The sequence below is a fragment of the Cibotium barometz genome, chromosome 31 (genome assembly GCF_041138505.1).
Source record: "Cibotium barometz isolate CiBa-2024 chromosome 31, ASM4113850v1, whole genome shotgun sequence".
Classification (NCBI taxonomy): domain Eukaryota; kingdom Viridiplantae; phylum Streptophyta; class Polypodiopsida; order Cyatheales; family Cibotiaceae; genus Cibotium; species Cibotium barometz.
In genome coordinates, this window is record NC_141076.1 from 35,753,660 (window position 1) to 35,775,872 (window position 22,213).

At 39.0% G+C, this 22,213-nt stretch overlaps 1 protein-coding gene across 1 annotated transcript; it reads left to right on the forward strand.

The window, feature by feature from the left end:
- The first annotated feature begins 17,611 nt into the window (after positions 1 to 17,611).
- Positions 17,612 to 20,634, forward strand: LOC147620803 (uncharacterized). The gene is made up of 2 exons (XM_086825072.1): positions 17,612 to 17,831; positions 17,925 to 20,634. The coding sequence occupies exon 2, from the start codon at positions 18,212 to 18,214 to the stop codon at positions 20,261 to 20,263; it is 2,052 nt and encodes a 683-aa protein (XP_086681198.1). The 5' UTR covers positions 17,612 to 17,831; positions 17,925 to 18,211; the 3' UTR covers positions 20,264 to 20,634.
- The last annotated feature ends 1,579 nt before the right edge of the window (positions 20,635 to 22,213 follow it).

Below are 22,213 nucleotides of genomic sequence, written 5' to 3' on the forward strand. Positions count from 1 at the left end.
AACTGTATCTTTCGTGCCTTGGTATTCGTTTCATAGAGTTTTACCAAGGTGTCCCACGTCTCCTTGGGGGACTTAGCATCCTGTATATGCCCAATCATGGTGTCTTGTACCTGATAGAGAACTAATACATAACTTTTCTGGCTCCTTGGTTCCAATCCTTGAACTCTTTCACATTTGTAGCAGTAGGATTGATCTCCGGTATCTTTGGTGCCTCTTCATGCTCACCTTCTATGTAGTCCCAGTAACCCTTTCCCATCAGGAAATTTGTCAACCTGAACCTCCAAGCATGGAAATTGTTCTTGTCAAGCTTCTCAGCAACAATCTGGTTCATGCCATCATTTGACATCTTGCCAAACACACAAATTTACCAGAAACAACACTCTGGTTTATCCTGCACAAACTGTTGTATTTTCTATAGCGGTACTATACTACACTCAAATGTCACAACCAGTGGCCTCAATGTGCATACATACACCCAATGGCAACTATTTGACCTTCTTACAACACACACAATGTCTGCACAACCAATCTGTCTTCCTACAGTTCTTAAAACAGAGTTCTACATAGAATCGATGACTTACGCCGCAGTGCTCGAAATCGCCTGCTTTCCAAAAAACGGAGGCCCTAACGCGCCCGAATCGCGTTTTCGGCCTGAAAAAGATCGTTCGCCAATAGGACAAAATAGTTGCCCTATAGCTTTACTCCTGCGAAGAAAGCTCCTCAATCAGGGATTGTTTGCCGGTGCCTCTCCCATAGTCGAGCTCTTGAGACAAGGGTGTAGTGGCCAACACAAATAGGGAAGAGTAGATGAAGCTCTTACCCTTGTACCGCTTCATATAGGCCATGCCACCGACCATGGTGAGTGGCTGCTGGGGCATGCACGCCGCGTAGCACACGCCATCCGTATCATGGATGTGTCCCACACGGCCACGCCACGCATGGCTACCACGTGTAATGCCCAAGGCGGGCATTACACGTGGTTGCCATGTGTAGTGCATAGTGCACGTGGTGCCACATGCACTGCGCACTACACGTGGTTGCCATGTGTAGTGCATAGTGCACGTGGTGCCACATGCACTGCGCACTACACGTGGTGCCCACATGGATTGCACCACCATGCAGTCCACGTGGGTGCCACGTGAATTACACATCATGCCAATTGTTTCATAGCCACGTGTGTCACCATCGATGACACACGTGGCTCAATGTGGCACACCACGTGGAATAGACAATCCACGTGGACTCCACGTGGACTATTCAGTCCATGTGGTCTTGTGGTTAGCCAGGTGGACTATTGAGTCCACATGGCATTGCCACATGTAAGGCACATGTATGGGCATTACACGTGGCAAGGCCACATGGACTCAATAGTCCACGTGGCCACGCAGGCCACATGTAAAAGCCATTGCACAGCCAACGTCGAGGGCTCACAAAGAGCCCTCAACAGAGTCGCCTTTCTCTCTCTCTCAACCCCTCAACAATCGCCCTCTCTCTCTCCCACAAAGAGCCGCCCTCTCTCTCTCTCGCTCTCTCTCTCTCTCAAGCTCTCTCAACACTCGCGGCCTCAACGGTTTCAAGGCCCTCAAGTGGTATAGCGGTCCTCACTTGCCCTCAACACTGAAGAGTTCTCAATCATCCAAATTCTCGAGGTAAACTTGTTTTGATTAATATAAATAGCATAATAATTTATAAAATTTTAGAGATAGTGCATCACATGTAATTGGAATAAAAAATTAATGATAATTAAAGACTAATTTAACATAATTACATCACATCTTAACGAGACAAAAGACTAATTTAAGAACTATTCTTAAATTTTGATGCTTATTCAAGATAAAATGCCTCCACGCACTCATTTTCAATCAAATGGGTTCACCGAATCGCAAGATGAGATCGCTCTCTCACAAGATGTGGGCATATCACAAGTGGCCACATCAAGCGAGGTAACAAACACCTCACAATTGCAGTTAACTATAGAAGTTAGTTCTTCAACGCCCGCTAACAATCATATGGCTAGCAATAGTGCCACGTTGTAGAAGAAGAGGAGTCTATGAAAGAGAGTTTCGGGTTGATCGACACATCTCTACAAATTGGGTGGAGGACCACTCGGTCGACAACCAAAACCGCCTTCCTAGAGTGCCACTTTGTCATCTCCTTGCAAACCCAATAATCCACACAAACGGGAATTCTATCGAGGGGTTGATCAGAAGCATCGGGGAGTGCAAATATCAATAGACAATGGTAGCATTCATTGTCTCAGAGGGATTCCCAAGCAAAGCACCTATCCCATTCGACTGTCAAAGTGTAGCCAGCCATGACCTATCATTGTCAGGTGAATTTGACACGATCTTAGAGGAGACCGAAGGATGGCAACACATGGTTGGGAAGATGTTTGTTGTTTGGGATGGAAACCATTGACTCAAAGCTTGGTAAGAATGGGTGAATACCAATCAAGTCGAAAAAGAGAGGATTCCCAAGGTGAATTGCATAGTGGTCCGATTCCTTAAGGAAGAGGAGGCGGAGTTCTTGTTATTGGTGCTACGCATGATCAATAAGTAATTGCATTGTACAATGTTTTTTTTGTTTATGAAATGAACAAAAATTGTGTATGTCATCATTTACCTTGTTTAAAATGCATGTAAACTTTTCAGGGTTACTACCATTCATGTGTCGAACACAACGGCACATGATATATTTATGATGCAGCGTGTGGGTGTTTCCGATCCACAATCATTGTTGTCAAGGTTTAGTGATGATGATCATGCATGGACCTAGAAAGCGCTTACTCATCGGGGACCCAACAGATCCAAGTGGTTGAAGCTTCCCATGGCACTCTTGTCACAATTAGTTTTCAAGGTGTGTGCGCATTGCAATATATTTTGATTTCCAATTATGTTTCTTAATGTTTTGATTTCAAAGTATGTTTCTTAAATAAATATAAGCGCTTCTTAAATAAATATAAACGTATTGCAGTCAAACTTCGATGCCACATTCCAGGCCAAGATCAGTGGCTTGCCTGAGCAAGGGAGTAGAGAATATATGACAAATGTAGAAATGTTTGACAAGAACTATAAGAATGCCCTAAAGGAGACGGAGGCACTTTTCGCTAAAAGGGGCATGAGATGGCACAAATTGTCAACCCCGACTGTGGGAAAGAGTTCTTTAAAAAAGTGATCTCATACCAAGGCTGGGGTGAAAAGGCTATCAAATTCACTACTCCGAAGCTAGCAGAGATTGCTCGAGCACATGTTTCAAATGACGAGTAAGATCTCCAGCTCTCTTAATGCATTACATTTTTTATAAAAAGTAATTAGAAACCTAATGCGTGCTTACAATGCAAGAAATGTAGGCTACTTAACATATTGGCTGGTATAGCGAGTTTGCTATGAGGGATGCACAGATTCCACCATCCGATAGAGCCTTCTTCATGTGGATCCATCGTCATATGTACTGGTTCCAATTGACCGAGTACACACTAAAATTGTACGTGAAGCTAGAGGCGGCTCACCTACAGTAGCCGGCATGCACAAAAGAGCCACAGTAGACTCTGGAGTAGGTATCACAGATGCCCTGAAATCTTACAAGAACTCTCATTTTGAGAAGGCATTCATTAGGTGGAAAGGACAAATGCGTGCCACCTTGGATTCTGACCAGTAACCACACCTGCCGTGCACAGCATGACACCTCTTGTACAGGTATAAAGTACCACAACTCTTTTTTTTCCTACCTTGCATGGTGGAGTTGTCATGCCTCTTGTATTGGTTTCTTAAACTTCTTTAATGGTTGTGTATTAGGTGGTGGAGAAGTAGTGTACGTGATTGGGTTTACATTCCCGAGCACCCTTCAAACGCATGGGTGCTGTCTAAGGTAGAGGAGACAGGATTGAACCCCGAAGAGTGGATCGACGAGCTTCGGGCAAGGACACATGGATACTTTGCCCATGGTGGTTAGACTACCTAGAGGGGGAGTTTCCTCTAGAGGAGACAAACCAGTTTCAGAGTACATTTCCTTGTGTATAGTATTTAATTGGACAAAGTATGAAACCTATTTTTTAAGAATTTGAAGTTCTAATGTTGGTTGGATGCAGTGGCCAGAAAGGGCAAGAAGCCTACCACCGAGCAGGAATTGACCCCCGACGAGAAGAAAAAGGGTAAGAAATCCATGCCTTCGTCACTCCAAAAAAGGTCACGTCCAGAGTGGGAAGGGGATGACTTAGATGAGGAATCTGAGGACAGCCATTCCAAGGATGATGAGCATGAAGAAGAGTGGTAGTCCCATGCACAGGGCGAAGAGTAAGTGACCCCTTCGCATGGTCAGACCTAAGAGCAGGGGTTGGACAGTTTAAAATATGACAAGGCGGACCTCTTGGGATCTAGTAAGTAAACTTAACATGTTTGAGCATTCATTAGATCATTTATTCATCAAATGCTCATAACATATATTTGGTGTTGTGTAAGTGAAGACTATCGTCCCATTGTGGTGGACTCCCTACACTTAGTTTAAGCTCCAACATTGATCACCTCTGTCTCATGCTTTTGGGAAAGCGAAAACACATGTACGATCTCTCACGCGTGTGAGTCACTCTCACCATTCATCATCATTATAGCATTTGCAATCCCCTTACATGCTTTATTGTTCTAGGAATCTTGTAGTATTGCAACATTTCATGGGATCTCTGACGAGGTGGGGAAGCATGGACGCCTTCGATAGCCTTGGAAGCATGCGCTTAGTGTGGGTTGATTTTCCTACACATATGTGTCTCCATAAGGGCAATTTAATGGTTCCTCAATGGAATGTTTTTTGGGAGATACTTGTGGAGTCGGATTTTGTGCTTGCTGTGCAGAGTTTCTACAGGCCGATGGCACTATGATGTGCACTCTACATGCGAAGCACCTGGGGATTATTGTGTAGGAGGCAGGAACTTGGAACTTCACATTGTGAAGGACTTTGTTCTTACGCATCCTGCGATTATCTGTATACGTCATGGCAGAAGATGGCCAAGAAGAGTTGAGTGCAGGATTCTTTGGTTTTTATCAACATGAAGCTTAATGATTTCCCTCCCTAACGTACTTACTAGTGTGTGCAAGTAGGTCTCTGCTTTGGTCATCGCTATCTTCATGCACCCCAGTGAGAGTACGTCCAGTCGTCCAAAGTATGACAGGCATTCCAGTGTTAAAAAAAGTAAATTTTTATTCCTTTTAAAGTTATAAAAACAGTAGAGATTGCCATGTTCTAATACTCTTCTTCTAGACACATCCCAAACCACTCTCCCCTTATATCTTCATATTGCAATAGAGTTATTGTGAACTCTATAGTTATGGCTTCATCTAGTAATCCCTCTAATACTAGTACGTTTGCAACCATCTTTAGTAAAACTGTTCAATATTTCATGCAACTCAAAGAAAAGGAAACCAGATCGGATGCCATTTTAGAAGCATGGACAACAACGTTTGAAGTACATGAGCTCAACAAGAAGCTCAAAACATGCCAAGCGATAGACCTTGTAGACAAGAACATGCTAGAGGTGAAAGCAGCTTCAGCCATTTGGATATGGAGAGCTTTCGGCATCATTGAAGAGACAAAGGAGGATCATCTTAGAGTTGAAGTTTCCACCTTCATTCGCAAGTTAGGGTAGATGGAAAAGGAGAAGATGATAGTTGAGGCCCAAAATGCTTTCATATGGTGTCATTGTAAAGAAGTACAAATGATCATGTCATATCGTAGGTGTTTGTAATGCTGTGGCCTTGTAATAAGTTTGCTAGGGAATATAATGGAAGTTTAAGATCATAATATTGTGACTTTGTAAATGAGTTGCAATGGTAGTTGTAAAAAACAAGTTGATTGATAGTTTATAAATGAGTTGCAATGTGTATAGTGCTCTTGTATCCATCTACTCCTCTGCTGTCACCATGAGTCGCAATGTGCAAGACAGTAGAGGGAAGGAAGTGAAGAGAGAGAAGCCACTCACCTAAACACCAAAAAGCGCTCGCTCAAAAATGCTCGCCAAAAAAATATACCTGTAGTGTAATAACCTCTTCAAAACCTTTATCATGATGATCTTGGAGAAGAATCTATAAACTAAGTTCATGTTCACCTCTTTGGATGGTAGGAATTTGCAAACATGTTAGTGTTTCTTCAGTTGGAGACGTTGGCTTTGTTAAAAAGTAAGGAGACGCCATTTTTGAGTTTCAATGGATCAAGAGTTTCTACATGTATACATTTGATTTCTTTTTTAGAGATTGTGTAATTTTCTTTGTATAGAATCCTCAGGATGATTCTTCACAGTATTAGCATAAGGGATATGAGCATTGATTTATTGTGAGATCAAGTTAATATCTTGTTCATCAATCCAAAGCACTATATGTGCATGTGCAAACCCATGGTTCTGAATTTTATATCTTATCAACTAATGTTTCACTCTCCCTAAAAAACCTTTGTCATAAGAAGCATATCCAGACAAGAACTATTTTAGTTTTATATGCAATATTCTACATGGCATTCTACATGACAATCCTTTCAAGTGAATTTGAAATTAAATGCCTTTGTGATTGCTTCTATGTGTTCAATTTTAATCCATTGTTGAGAGCCCAAGTATTGACGATGCCAAGAAGGTGATAGTGGAATGATGGAATATCAAACTTGATCAAATGTCTCATTATTTGTTCTTTTGAGATACTAGGATCTTGATATTTAAAATAAACAATCTCTTTACAGAAACCCAACTTCAGATTAATATGCAATGATTAATGCTTATCAAACTTGATACATCATTAGCAAATATGGTTTGTAAAATGTGAAAATATAGAGCAATGCATCAATGCACTTATTTACATAGTACATATTGAAGTAAAGTTTACTATTATATGCAGCATGTCCAAAAGAAAATAGAAATGGAAAAAATATTTTCTATACTTAAGCCTGTTTTCCTTGACAAGTGATGTTTCTATGTTACATTCTCTATGACTCATCTTGAGTCGTAAAATGATTGTTCTAACTTCACAAAATGCATCTCCTCGATATTGATTTGCTATGCAAAATCATATTAAGTGGTTCTAGCAAAGCTAAATAACTATTCTCAAATGCAACAAACCCTATGAAGAATTTGTGGAATACTTCTCTAAGAGTTTAGAGACAGTACTTGAGAATAAAATAGGATCACTTAATTTGCTCACCTTACTTTGATATAATCATTTTGCACATTGTAAGAATATCTTCAATTGTCAAGGACATGACATTCGAGTTCTTGTAAACTTGATATTTTCATCGAATGAATATACATTTGCATTCAAGTTTACCTATTTCTATAGAACTAAATGTTAAGAGATATCAATAATTGAGAACATATGAAGTTCAAAAACGCTTCCTTGCAAGATTTTATATAAGTAGAAAGGGTCATATGGAACTGAGTACATGCTTCTAAAAGTCGAATCAATGCATGGTTTACAAATCCAATACACATGTTGTTCTTCGAAATTATACAAAAACAATGAGAAATAAGAATTTGATGGTTCATATGCTCGCAAATGGAAGATATTATTTCACATCTACTAATAGGAAGAAAATTTATTTTGTTTCCAACGGGGATAGATCTATTATCCTACAACTCAAATGTATTGCATCTATTTATTAAGCACACATCATTTCATTAAGTAAGAGTGTCAGTTACTAGTTTGCTAAGAAGGTAGCTTCCATCTTTTTCTCTTTGCTATGTTTGCAAAGCATGTATATGCTCTTCTTTATGAGCATTTAATAGTATTTGGCCATAATGAAAATGTAAATTATGTGGCCTTTTAACATATTTGTGTATCATGGGTGTGTGCTCTTCTCTTCGATCATGAACATTTCATGATATACTTAATTGCAGATGAGGTTAGAATTAGTTATGTGTACATGGAAAGAGTAGTCATTCAAAATATTGAACTCAATTGCAATGAATTTATTTCTTCTCTATAAATCTGCAAAATAAATGAACGTATTTCTTCTCTATGAATCTACAAAAGAAACATGATTAAGTGGACTAGTTAGGTGATTAATAAGTGAGGTTTTCTTTATTTAGGTGTGCACAAGACTTAAAAGTAAGTGCTAAAGAAAATGAATAATGATGTTTCTTCTTCTTCTTCTTCTTCTCTCTCTCTCTCTCTCTCTCTCTCTCTCTCTCTCTCTCTCTCTCTCTCTCTCTGGTTGTATCTCTCTTTCTCTTTCTTTGTTTTCCTCTTTATAGCTCTCTTTCTCTCTTTTCCTTTCTTTATATCTTCTGCATGCAAAACTAATCCGTATACTCTTTACAAATGATACTAATCCATACACTCTTTCTTTAGACCTTATGTATATGAACTAATTCATATACTCTTTATAAATGATACTAAAATATATACCAAAATAAATTTAATGTCTATAGCATATTAAATGAATTAAATAAATATTTAAATAAATTATGGGCTCGGGGGGTTCACTATATGTAAACTCTCTATATCACGTGCGTTCAAGGCCTAATTTAAAACTCCCTTATCTGTAAATTTTTCATGAATAAAACACACCCTTTTCCTATTCAATATGTAAATACCCCCTTTAAATGGTACCCTTCTATATGTAAAAAATGTGTAAAAAGGGGATTTAAAAAAACCCTTCTATTGAACCCACGTGCTATGCTTACATATTTATGAGTGAACCCCCGATATTATGGGTTTAAATATAATTAAAAAAATTAATACATTATGGGTATTCATATAAACAAATCTATATTCCTCCATTGTAGAATGTTAGGAGTTCTCTAGGTAGATAACGACTTATTTTATTTATGCTTGTTATTATTGAAGCTCCAATGCTCAACATTGAGGTTCTAATTTTGTGTGCAAGTTATAAAGCAATAATTACCTAATATACAAAGGATATTCTTCTCTACTACTATATTCATTTCCAATGAAGCTCTACCAGATTGGCCTCCTCATGTATTGGCTCCATTGGTAGTGGTGGGGGGCTACTGCGACAAGTACATTGCCTTAATGACTTTGTTGACATATGCATAAGCCTTCTCCAAGACACTTTCCTCTTGTAGGCCATTGTATCCTTGTGGCTTTGAGGTGTTGCCTAACTTCTAGTTTTTGTGGGGAGATGACTTGAAGATCTCGTAGATGAGCCAAGTCAAAGGTAGGCAATAGAGGTCATGTTCCTCTTATTTATTTCCATGGTTGTGTTGAGTGTATCCTTGCTCACATCTTGTGTGAGATCACAAGTTGCAAAAGCTATTTGCAACTTGTGAAACACAACAATATTATTTAAAGATCGTAAAGATTAGTGTGGCTATGAGGAGAGATCGTTGTACTAGTAGCTTCTTAATATCTTTAGCTATCTGCTTACTCTCTTCTAGCATCTACTAGCAATTGTCTTCTAACATCTCGTCAAGGATTCTTGTAACCTCTTTTCTATTAGGAGAATCTCACATTGGGGGATATGCCATGCCAAATTATGCTATAGATCTTTGTGAGGATTTGGAGATTTTGAATCTTGATTTTGTGAGTCTTGTGTTGAAAATAGCAAGTCATGTTGGGTGAATGCTAGGAGCAAGGGGAAGTGCTATGTGACCCTAAAATGAAGTAAGAGTTGCACTAGTCATAGTGATAAGGTTTAAAGGCTCAAAAGAGGGTCGAATGTGAAGGAGTGTGTTGAATGTCCAGCCCAAAGGGTGGGCAAAAGAAGGCACCTAGAAATAGGTAAGAAAAGACCTTCAAACTTTAGGCATGATTAGGGGATAGCTCAATCAAGCTTATGAGTCACAGTTGTAGTGGGTACTTAAGCCTATATAAAGGCCTCCATTTAATGGAATAAGTGTGGATTTGAAATGATAATTAGACTATGGTTTATGCTTATTTTGTGTGTTTCTTTAAAAATCTCTATTTGTGCTAATTATCCTTCTTAATCAAATATGGCCATGTTGACTTGCTATGAGCCTTCCTAGCTTAACAATTGTACAAGTAATATTTAACCCAATTTACCATCTGGTCATGGACCATATTTTTGTTACATCGATTGTAATAGTCCATGGGCTTAACTTTTGTAATGAGCCTACAAGGCTCTCGATAGGACTACCAACTGAGGCTTTAAATGTTCATGTCCTTAAACCCCTTTTGTGTGGGTTGTTGTGTCACACAAGGCCAGTTTATCTTCCTTGGTCAGCTTTCTTAAAGGAAAAAGTGTAAGCTATACATTCTCAATGGAAGCCAAACATTCACCTAGTTGCTACCACTCAATTATAGAATCCCCTTTTTTTTTAAAAAGAATTTTCACTTTTTATAAGTTTCATAATATAATTTTCAAACGTTCAAGAATATGTATAGGAAGAGACTAATTTTTGTAATCATATGTTATGTAAGATAAATATATTTTGTTATTTCATTAACTATAAATCTTTCAAATATAAAACACAATTATATTCTTGTATTATATTCTAAAGAAATAAATATGAATCTTTGTTATTCCATTAATTATAAATCTTTCAAATATAAATTAGAATGATATACTTGTATTATATTTGAAAAAAATAAAAATAAATTAAATATTAAAAAGTTATATGCAAACTAATTGTAAATGAGTCAAAGTATAATTCCATGTAATAATGTAAACTAATTCGTAAATGAGTCAAAGTATAATTGCACGTAATAATGTCATAAGCTATACAAGAAGTCAAAATTTTGCATACAAATTAATACAATATTGGCTATCATGAACTTTATTATATAGTCTCATAAGCTAAATATGAATTCAAGGGTTTACATGTAAATGACAAATTAATACAATATTGGCTGGCTATCATGAACTTTATTATATAGTCTCATAAGCTAAATATGAATTCAAGGGTTTACATGTAAATGAACCCAAGACTGAACATCATGAAATCTAAATAAATCTCTTCGCGAAAAATGAGCCAAGAGATTGACTCGCATGGCATCAACTCCATTAAACCATCCATAATTCATAACTCTAATAACTCAAATTAGCCCCAATTCTACTCAAGTGCATAAAAAAAGTAAGCACTTTTCACTACTACGAATATATTTTAATTCTATTAGAATCAATAGCCATAATACGACTGGTCACATTTCACTCTAAGTGAAAATTCCATGTTATCAATTCATATGGTTTTTCCACATGGTCATTTATCTCTATGGAAATATCATTAGGAAAATTATTGACAACTCCTAGAACAATAGAAAACTACCATTCATATTGATTTGCAAATCAACATGGAATTCACAATGAATTTCATTCTACCTGCATGAAATTTACAATGAATTTTGTTCTACCAACACACCTCATGCTTCATGCTAGTAAACTACACATAATCATTTTTTGTAAAGATCCTTTTTGGTAAAATATTAATTTAATCAATCTCACAAAAACTAATGTAGATGGACCTAAACGCGAGGAACACAATATGACATATAAAAGTTACAAAACAATTATCAATAATTTTAAACATATCTAATCTATCATATCACAAGGTAAGCTCCTCACAAATACTTATAAACCATTTTCATATAAAAGATTAACAAAATCAATACCATAAAAGCTAATGTCGATAAACCTAATGTGCAAAGAACATAGATTCAATATGAGCCAAAGCATAGGTTTCAACATACCAAAATTTTATAACTTTAACTTGAATATCCCTTATGATTGATCCTTTATTCCTTCCTTTGTAATCTCAAAAATGCACATGCATATGTGTGCCTATTAACCACTTCGATTTTAACGTGGCCTCGCTTGTCCTACTTTTGTAAGCACTTCACCATCTTACCTTTTTTTAAAAGTGGGAGCTTATCTTTTATAAGACATAGTTGGATCATGTATGCTTATACACTTTCTTAGGCTAGAAAGAGAGTGCCATCATGGACTATTTTTTAGTGGTGAGACTGACCAAGTGTGAACATTATAGCCACTTGTATATAAGATAATTTTGACATTAAGTAATACACAATATTTTCCCTTGTAATAGAATACTTGTAAGCTTTCCTCCTTCTCCTCTCTCTACTCTCTTGCTTGTGTTCTCTTGCTCCTTGCTTGCTTGACGGATGCATGATTGGATAAGAATGGTAGTGGATTCTTTCTCTCATGAGATTTCCCTCTCATATTGTCTCTTGTGAGTCAGATCCATAGCATAGGAATCCTTCTTCTCACCTCCATCAAGGTGGTTCAATTTGTTTCTCTACACCCCATAGCTATGGAGCTCTCTAGTGTGACAACAAAGTGAACAAACGAGCAAGCACACCCACATCATGAAGTCATGTTTGTTGCGGCTCTTTGACAAAGTTCCCAATGACGCATGTTTCAAAAGAGGCTAGGAAAACAAATGAATGTGTGTGTACATGTGTGCGTGTATGCATGTTTGTTGTCTGGTAGCTTCATAATAATATAGAAAAAGTCCATTATGATCCCTACAATGTATTAATAAATTAAAAAGTTTCATAGAGGAAAGGTTAAAAATGCATTTTTTTCCCTCAACAAGAAGCATCAACTATTTTTGGAAGGCTCTTGAGCCATTTGCAAGAGAATGGAGAAGGACATCATCTATAGTTATGCCCATTATAGACATTATTGTACATTTGAAAGCATCCATGGAGGTATTATGTTTCTAATGGAGGCAAAAGTTTCATATCTTTATTAGGTATTGGTTTATTGGTGTAGCTTTATATCAAACGTGTACCTACCCTAGTGTTCAACATCACGAAGACCTTTAGATGATGTACAATGGACTTGAAAACAAAAAATAGAGGGGTTTTAGTTATAATTCATCTTAAAAGTTTACAATTTCCTAAAATAATCCTACAAAGTTTATAGTTATAAGCTTCATGGAATGTTAAGAGAAATATTTTCTATGAACATTCATCTTAGAAGTCTATAATTTCTTAAAAGAAATCTACAATTTCCTAAAATAATCCTACAAAAGTTTATGGTTATAAGCTTCATGTAATGTCAAGATATTTTTTTTCTATGAACACTCTTAATCAATTGATATATGAATGAACGTTAATAAAATAGATGTAGTTCAAAATAAGGGAGAATGTGGAATATACCAAATGTAATATTATCTAATGTCTTGTAAACTAAACCCTCCACTAAGCATAAGCAAGCTATCCCCAATGAGTAATGCTTTGCAAGGATATGGCATGGTACCATTTTGGTGAATTCAAATGTGAAACATATGTCATAATTCGTTCACTTTCAAAGTAGATTTTGTACTAAAACTTGCATTTATGTCTAAATATTCATTTCAGAAGGAAATCTCTTTGAAAATTGGGATATTAAAATGCACTTGTCTTTGCATGAAGCTCTTTCTTGTAAAAATTCAAATTTATGAGAGATGTCTAGGCTAGATTTAAACCCAAATTTGCTTACTTGGAATCTCCAACTAGGCATAAGTTTACGTGGCCCTTTTTGGGACCTCCGAGTATATTAGTAAGTGTGGCTTGTTTGCCTTGTGCTTTCTTGTGGTAGCATATGAGCCAGAGACAAGGGCCATGACATACATGTTGGGGATTGATAGAAAGAGAGTATCGAGGTCACCATGTATATGGTTATTATGCTAAAGCACAAGAAATATTTGATAAGTTTCAATTTGTAACTTAGTCTGGTGGAATGTTCTTACTTTCAAGGTATGCATAGCATGGCTGTAGTGAGGATGAACTAACATGAAAGTTAAGGGTTACTATCACATTTATTTGTAGCTTGAAAGCTTGTGGCCACATAGGAGCCATGGACAAGGGTTAATATATACATGTTGAGATTGTTGGAAAAGGTTTTGAGAAAAGCATTGTTGTTGGTGGCAACATCTTGGTCAATATGTATGCCAAATGTGGATCCCTTGCCAAAGCACAAGAAGTGTTTAACAAACTTTCAAATAAAGACACAATCTCATGGAATGCACTTATTGCATGATATGCCAAAGTGTGTGCATGGTGAGAAAACACTTGAGTGTTTTGAACAGATGTAATTCAAGGGTGTCTTTCAATTCCAAATGCTATCACATGGTAGCCAGAATCTGCAAACAAGGATAAAGAAACACATAACAAGGGTTGGCAACACAAGAAGTTTAGCATCAATAAATATAAGCTTTAGTGCAGGTGGAAATTATGAATAAGAATATTCTTCAAAGTTGTGTGTGCTTGAAAAAAATGTTTTTTTTCAACCCTTAAAATTACAGGCAAATGCTCAGGCTTAACCGTGATGTAGACTTGAAAATCACGAGAAATCATAGAAATGTTGGGATTTATAACTAAAATGTACAAATTTCATCCCTTAAAAGTAAAGGCAACGTCGAATTCCAACCGAGATTCTGAGTTTCAACTGGGAAAATTACACTACAAATGAGCACTGGTTGTGTAAATAACTTGGTATAGTTAAAAATCATGCACATCATGTGTGCATAACAAAGAGTGCTTGTATTCGATTAGATTTGTTTGTACTTTTTATCAATTAATTTTGCATTATATTGTCGACATAATTATAGCAATTTTATGTTCGTTTTTAGAGAAGTCAAAATAATATTCATCTTCTCGAGGGAACTTTGGTTTGGGAAGTAAACATTTTTAATGTTTTTTTGGAACATAATTATAAATATATTTATAATGTTTGGGAGGAGAGGTGGGATCAAATTTGTAGCCTACTTAATAGTGGACTTCTTTTTTCGGATTGGACTTGAAATGATAGGAAATTGCGTATTTACATATGGCTTGTATATAACAAACACACACACCATCGCAGGCTCGCTAGCGTGCAGGTAAAAAGTGGACTTCTATATATGGCTTTGCAGAGCTTATAAATATAAACATTTTTTATGTTATAAAAATTAGGGGATGACATGGCCTTAAGTAAGATTATTATTATTTAAACCTTGAGGTAGCTAGGAAACCACAAAGAGTTTTTATTTTTCTTTTTGGGGGAGGGTTTTACGCTTAAGCTTTGCAAATCAGCTCATTAATAGAAAACTATGCGCTTGTACTACGTAGCACTACTAGAGGGTGTTTCTATGCAAAGGTCTTGTGTGACATCAATCAATGGAAGCATTATGGTTTTGAAGGGGTTTGATGCGCTTGTGCGTTGCTAACGGTGACAGTGGCACTACTATTCAGCCTACCTAGCTTACCTAGAGGCGATGATGTGATAATATTTATGAAGGGCGTCACTCCTCATGTTCATTGTTTGAGGTTGGTACAATAGGATACACTCGTGCAAGGCCACGCTATGATGTACACAGGTACGATTCCCTAGCTCAGTTTGCGTGCCCCCATCGAGTAGAGCCAAGGTGATGCGATGTACACGTACAATTGCAAGATATTGTGAATCTACAAGGACTAAGGTACACACCCAAATGAACCATCTATGATGACATACACGACCATGTGAACGGACGACTAAACACCCAATCGCATCATTAAGACGCTAATGAAAACGGAATTACACCCACACTCGCTCATGGAACAAGGATTAACACACAAATCGCATCATTAAGAGGCAACGACATGCCCAAATTAGCAAACTTGTTTTGTGGGAAAATGGGTTGGTGTTGTGGGGTTAGCCAAGCTCCTTTAGGATCATCACTAAGAGATTAATAACCACATGCCCATATGAGCAAACTTGTTTTGTGGGAAATGGGTTGGTGTTGTGGGGTTAGCCAAGCTCTTTTAGGATCATCACTAAGAGATAGGATCATCACTAAGAGATTAATAACCACTGATCTACCAAATTAACATCATGAAGACAACGCTTTGGGTGATTGAAGGTACGCTCTTAGGAAAAGTCCAATAAGTACCAAAACAACATTAGTTAGGCAACGCTTTGGGTGATTGAAAGTTGAGTTGTTGAGGGTTCATGGCAAAGTAACTACTAACAAGTGGCCCATTGTTATGACTAACTAGTTGACCCATACTCCCACGTCTCCAATCTCTAAATTCAAATTTTACCTCAACTTCCTCCTCTTCTTCCCGAACCTCCAAATTCGTGTCATGTCCTCCTCCTCTTCCTCCCGAGCCTCCAAATTTGTGCCACATGATAGCTTTGTGAAACTCTTTCTTAAGATAATATATAGAGAATATAGAGAAGAGAGAGTGGTGGAAGAACTAGGGGTCATGCCCCTCACGCTCGAGTGAAGGAGTTAGGGAACTACCATGTGGCTAGCTGAGCCCTCACTTGACCACATCAATGTTGGTGGGTGGGTGGGTAGGTTGGGACCTCAAAACAAGTTTTAGAAAGGGGATTGTTGTTATAGTTTGGGAAGCAAAAGCAAAAGGCGAGAAGTTATGGCAAAAGTTCAAATTCATCGGTACTTTTGCAACAACTACCTACAAATAAAGGCAAAAGGTAAAGTGTAAAGTGTGCCTCTGTGATTATTGGGCGGCGGCCGTTTCTTAAGCGGACACACGAGTGTGAACGCAAACTAAATTTTATACTACGAACGTTAGATTTTGTGACAGCGTGTGATTTGAAGTGGGACAAAAATATCGAGGGCCCCACGAGTGGGTCGGAGCTTTTATCCGTTTCACATGACCTGGCCCGCCGTTACCAAAAGCCAGGGCAAAAAGCCAGCACCGCCTCAATAAAACCGCTCACCCCTCGCCACCGGTTCCCGAAACCGCCTTTAGAAACGTCAGGGTCACATGTATGACATACATGCAAGTTGCTGAATTTTTATGATATCACATGCATGCATGCATATGTATGCATACGTGGCGCTTGTTTTGGCCTACGTGGCCCCTTTTCGTATCATATGACCATCCTACGTGGTGGCCTAGACGGGACCCGCCCTTCATCATGTGCCTTTTGGATCTGTCCATTTAATGCCAGCGGCCTTCCCACGTGGCGTGCTGGCCCAATCAAGAAACAATGATTTATAGGTATTCCAAAAATATTGCAAAAAACTTACATCACGTACTGAGTACAGAAAAAGAAATGTCATATTAAGTACATAAATAAATAACTTGGGGCTATATAATATATATATATATATTGTGCCTAAATAGGATAATAAATACATAAAGTTTTTAATTTTATTAATTTGAACGTTGCATATTTACAGATTTATAAAATAATTATATTATTGTATTTGTTAGTGGGCTCCCATCTGGACAAAGAAATCATGTTGACAAATCATTTCTGTTTGGGGGAGGGTCCCTTGGACAATGGGGCAGTTTTATCCCCAAAACCTTCTTCTTCCCAACATTATCATGAAATCATGGGCCCACTCATTTTTGGATAAAGAAACCTAGCTAACCAAAATTTATTATTTTATGAACTGTCTTTTGAGTTTCCCCTAGGGCAGTTTAAATAAAAATTGCCTAAATTTGTCGTCAAACTTTCTTCTTTGTTGGTAGCCAATTTCCTTTTTATTTATTGAGCTTAATAATAAGTAGATTATTCTTGAATTTTACTTATTTGTTGTCAGCCTATTACGGTAATGGGTCCAGTTGTTATTGAATTTCACTTTTTTGATCCCATTTTTTTAATAAAAGGAAAGGTACTTTAAAATGGCCCATTGGCCACTGCCAACAGCTTTATAGTATGGTTTTGTGCAACACAGGGCTCCAAATTCCAAGGGATCAATTAGATTAAAAAATAAAAAATCAAAATTGTAACCCTTTTTCTTTTCTTCTTTCTTTGATTTTCCCTAAAAAATCAAAATCAAAATCGTAACCCCTTTTCTTTTCATTTTCCCGTTGCTCAAGACACCCCACCATCCATCTAATCCCAGAGTTGTTATTTTTTACCGACTTGTTGCACTGCACGAAGTCAGCTTGCAAACACTCGTGCACAAGATGGTGATACAGGGGCGGCAGGAGAAGGTAAACAGCGCATTTAAATAAAAGAGTAGTTAATTATCTAACTAATTTTACTGAATTCTTATTTCACCGCACCTCTTTGACCTCTATGTTCAGCATCGCCACCACTGTCAAAGCTTGTCTCATTAAGCAGAAGAAAGCAGCAAACAGTGACAAGTTACAACAACACAGAGGAGAGGCCTTCTCCATTGCCCCCATTGTTAGGGCAAGCACCAAGGAGATATTTTTTTTTTCCTTTTATTGTCCCATCCTGAGAATAGCCTGGTTACCTGGGAGCCTTCTTTATTCCTCTCTGTTGTGTTGTGTGGGTGTGCAACAACTACTACTACTACTATTACAGGGTTGGGAGGAATTTTAAGGGCAAATATAGTTAACTTGCTTGAATGAGTTTAAGAGGCCCACGATGTCCCAAGCACCCATCTCACCTCCTTGTGGGTGTCTGCGCCTGCTGCCTCAGAGAACGCCTTGCTGTGCTTGTGGATGTAGAATGCATCGCAGATGTCGCTCACAACAACATCATAAACAACATCAATTTGGTGAATTCGTCGCCACGGCCATCTCTTGCCCTTCATGGTGTTCAACACATCATCAACAATGGCCCTGAAGCCATCATCAACCATGGCTCCAAACCCTTCATCAACAATAGCCATGAACCCAAGCATGGCTTTAAACCCATCACCAACAAGGGTTTTGATGAACCCAACATCAACAGTGAACAGGATGGCTTGCAATCCATCATCAATAAGAGTTTTGATGAACCCACCCACAGCTATGGCTCTGCAACGGAGAATTCAGCCGGTAGACACAGCTTCTCCTCTGCTAGAAGGTCAAGTCTGGCCCCATTTGAGAGCAACATGCATGCCCCAGTCGATACTGACATGCCCATCTTGGCAATTGAGAGTAAAATGTCCCTTTCGGCCCCAGTTGAGCTCATTAAGGTTGCACCAGGTGAGACCAAAGTACTCCCTTCGGCTTCAATTGATAGTAATAGGAGTAGTTCTAGCTCTTTCCGAGGGGCCAGAAGAAGTCTTCCCTTCCCTGAACCCAGAGTTGATGCAGCAAATCGTAGAGAAGATGCAGAAATCCAGCTCTCTGATGCTTCTTCAAACCCTAGACACAGGAAGAAGACCCTCTCCTCTCTTTTCAGCCTAGATGATGGAGAAATCCCTGCTGCAAATGAAAAGACAGAAGAGTTGAAGAAGTCACAGAGTGTGGGTATTGTTAAAGGAGATGCTCTCTCCAGTGGGTCATCTAGTGCTCCTCTTCAGAATACTCTGCAGGTCAAAATGAGGCCGAGAAGATGCAGGCATGGCTCCTTCTCAGAGAGAGTTGAGCCCAGCAATTACCTGTTTCCTGTCCCAGAGACCAGCAAGCCCTTGTCTTGGTTTTCTTCACTTTTTCGCCGGCGCAAGAAGAAATCTCGGCCAAAATTTGTGGAAACTATGGCGAGTTTCAGTGAGCACAACAATGGGTGGGAGGATGCTAGGCAATCATGGGAAGCACCAAGACCATCTTCATGGGAACAGCTCAGGTTTTCATCGTTGGAAGGACCCAGATCATCATGGGATCCTGCTAGGCCTTCTTGGGACGGCTTCATCAGGACCTCAGATGGGGATTCTGTTTTCAATGGCTTCGATTTCTTCACTGAAAGCTTGACAGAGGTGAGGGAGGATGCAGAACTTGGTTTGCAGGAACTGGGTGGGGATGCTAGAAGGATTGGAGAAAGCAAGGGAATTGGATCAAAGTCCAAGTCTTTGGTGCCCAAAATACCACACTTGGATGATAAAGATAGGGAAAGGACTTTTCTCTCTGCTAAGGCAATGCAAATGCAGAGAGATGTGTCCACACAAACCACGCCTCCAAGGTCGTCTGATGCAACAGAGATCTTCTTACAGGAGAAACTTCATTATGATCATCATCGTCATTGGCATTATGCAAGAGCTTCCCATGCTGTATGGAGTAAAGTCTGGACCAAGACCTTTTCCAATTCTAAGTGGGCATTCAAGCACAAGCATCACAAGGGACGAGGATCAAAGGAGCCAGGAGATATTGCAATGCCAGATGAAGCACATGATCAGGGTAACACAACATCAGGGAGGTCATCTTTCCATGAGTCAACCACTGCGGAGAGCACCCATCATCATAGCCACTTGACCCACTTCGACAACATTAAGGAGAATGAAGCATGGGTTGCGTGCCACAGTCCTTTACAGAAGAGCGGTGGTGGCAGCCGTGTGATCAATGATTTCAAGGTTGTGCAGCAGCAGAAGAGGTTGCCTTTGAAAAGTGACACTTGTACTCAGAAAGAGGAGAATGTCGATAAAAACAGGAGCCCTAGCTTTACTTTGGAGAATGGGCTGCTCAGATTCTATCTCACTCCTGTGAGGGGCCATGGCTTCAGAGGTAGAAGCAAGCAAGAGATTCATGTGCTATGATGACACAGGATGACTATTTCCATGTATCATTACAGTACCACCATGACATCAAGCTACTTATTTATGGCTTTTGGTTATGAATCAGATCAACCATGGGCCTTGGCTGCGCTTAGAAAGAATGGTCATAACATATGCCATGTTGCCCTAAGATACAAATTGTTGATGTTCAACTTTATTGCTTCTGGGCTATGTCCCTTGGTTATAATCAAATCAAGGTTTAATTTTTTTGTAACCCTCATCAAAGTCTTCAAGTTGGTGATGGCTTGGAGATGCATGTTGTCCAAAAGTCTATTGTAGTGTTGCAGCGGTGTACTTTTCATGGCTTCCCAAATGCTACATGCTAAATGGTAAGGTCAGTGCTCTTGCCGTTTTACATGGGTCTACGTATTGTGTTTTAAAGAGGTTTCTTCTCCACTGTTGTGGGCTCTTTCAATTGCAGCAAGAGGCTGGGCTACCTGTGTTTCAGCAAGTTTGTGCTAAGCCCAATTAAAGCACTAATCTGGAAATCGAAAGGTCTGGTTTCTATTCTGGTCCAAATCTTGCGGTTTTTCCTAGAATGAGCAGAAGTGTGTAGTAAAGTCAAGCTTTGCAGGGATTTTGGCAATGCATTTGTGAACACTGTATGTGTTGGGGATGAGAATGAAACACAGTCTGCTCTTTTGTGTTAGATTGCCAGAAGACATAACCACAGAGCAGCAATACTGACTATTTTTAGACTAATGCTAATCAGTGGCGTAATTGTGAGATACTTAGTACTGATTGCATATCATGGAAGTGAGGTTTAGGCGCATTGGGCACTCGTATGCAGGAGGAGACCCAGGGAGTCAAGAAATGGATTAGGTCTTGATCTGGCTCAAACCTTACACTTGAATGGTGGGGCGTGGTGGTATGGAGCATGAGGGCTTGCCTGAGGGGTTAGGCATGGTGATGGTCTAGCCTCAGGCCCAAGAGTGCTCCTGCAGGGAGCTACTGCTGAGTGGTGACCTAGCCAGTCCCTTTGTAATGGTCCACTGATTGAGTTTTGAAGGCTGGTCAAGAGAGCCTTGTTAATATACCCTTTGTACATGTCAGGACTCGGAAACCCTAAGCCCTTAGTGCATGTCTAAATTTGGCACATAGGTGTGTTAACCAATTGGTGTTTTCGAAGTGAAAGGCCACTCCAATTCTGTCTTTGCTCCTAAAACTGTTATGCCTAGAGAATGAAGAGGCACTAGGGTAAGGGTGCATATACAAGAACACCATAGCAGACAACCCTTTTACTGGTTCAGATGAGTTTTTCAAAACCCTTCCAAAATGATTCTAATGATTGCATTCAAACATACATAACGAACTTCTTGGATCTTGGCATGTCTTTACATTTGTAAAGTGCGTTTTGTAGGTGGTTGTGCCAGGTACTGGTGGCCTAAAACTGAACAGCACGGTAGAAGATCTAAGAGGAGTCAGGTCTTGACAGAGGATAAGGTGTTTTTCCAATCTATGAAAACCACCTCATTTCCTCCTCTTTTTTTTTTTTGGAGATTTGATATGTTTGATGTTCCTGAACTTCACTACAGCTTATATAATAAGTATTTCTACGTAGTATTCTCCTGGCTCCATGTATGTCCATTATGAATATTTTTGCTTCTGAAGTAGAATGCAGCTGGCTGGTTCTCAAATTCCATGTAGTGTCATCACCAACCATAAGCTACCTGAAGAAATAGAGAGGTCTCTTTGGTATGTGAACACATGGCTGAAATACATTGTGTACACCAAATCAAGTAAGGGGTCTTCACGAGCAACAGTTGCTGGCTCAACCTGCTCAAGGGCTTGGCAGCTCCTTGAAGCCAAGGAAGTGATCACTGGCAGGTGCCATGCAAGTCTCTTCTGATGGCCTCTTCTGATGATGGCCCACCAGACAGCCACCTTGCAATGCTGGCAGCTTTGGTGGCAAGGCTGGAGTTGCAGGATTGT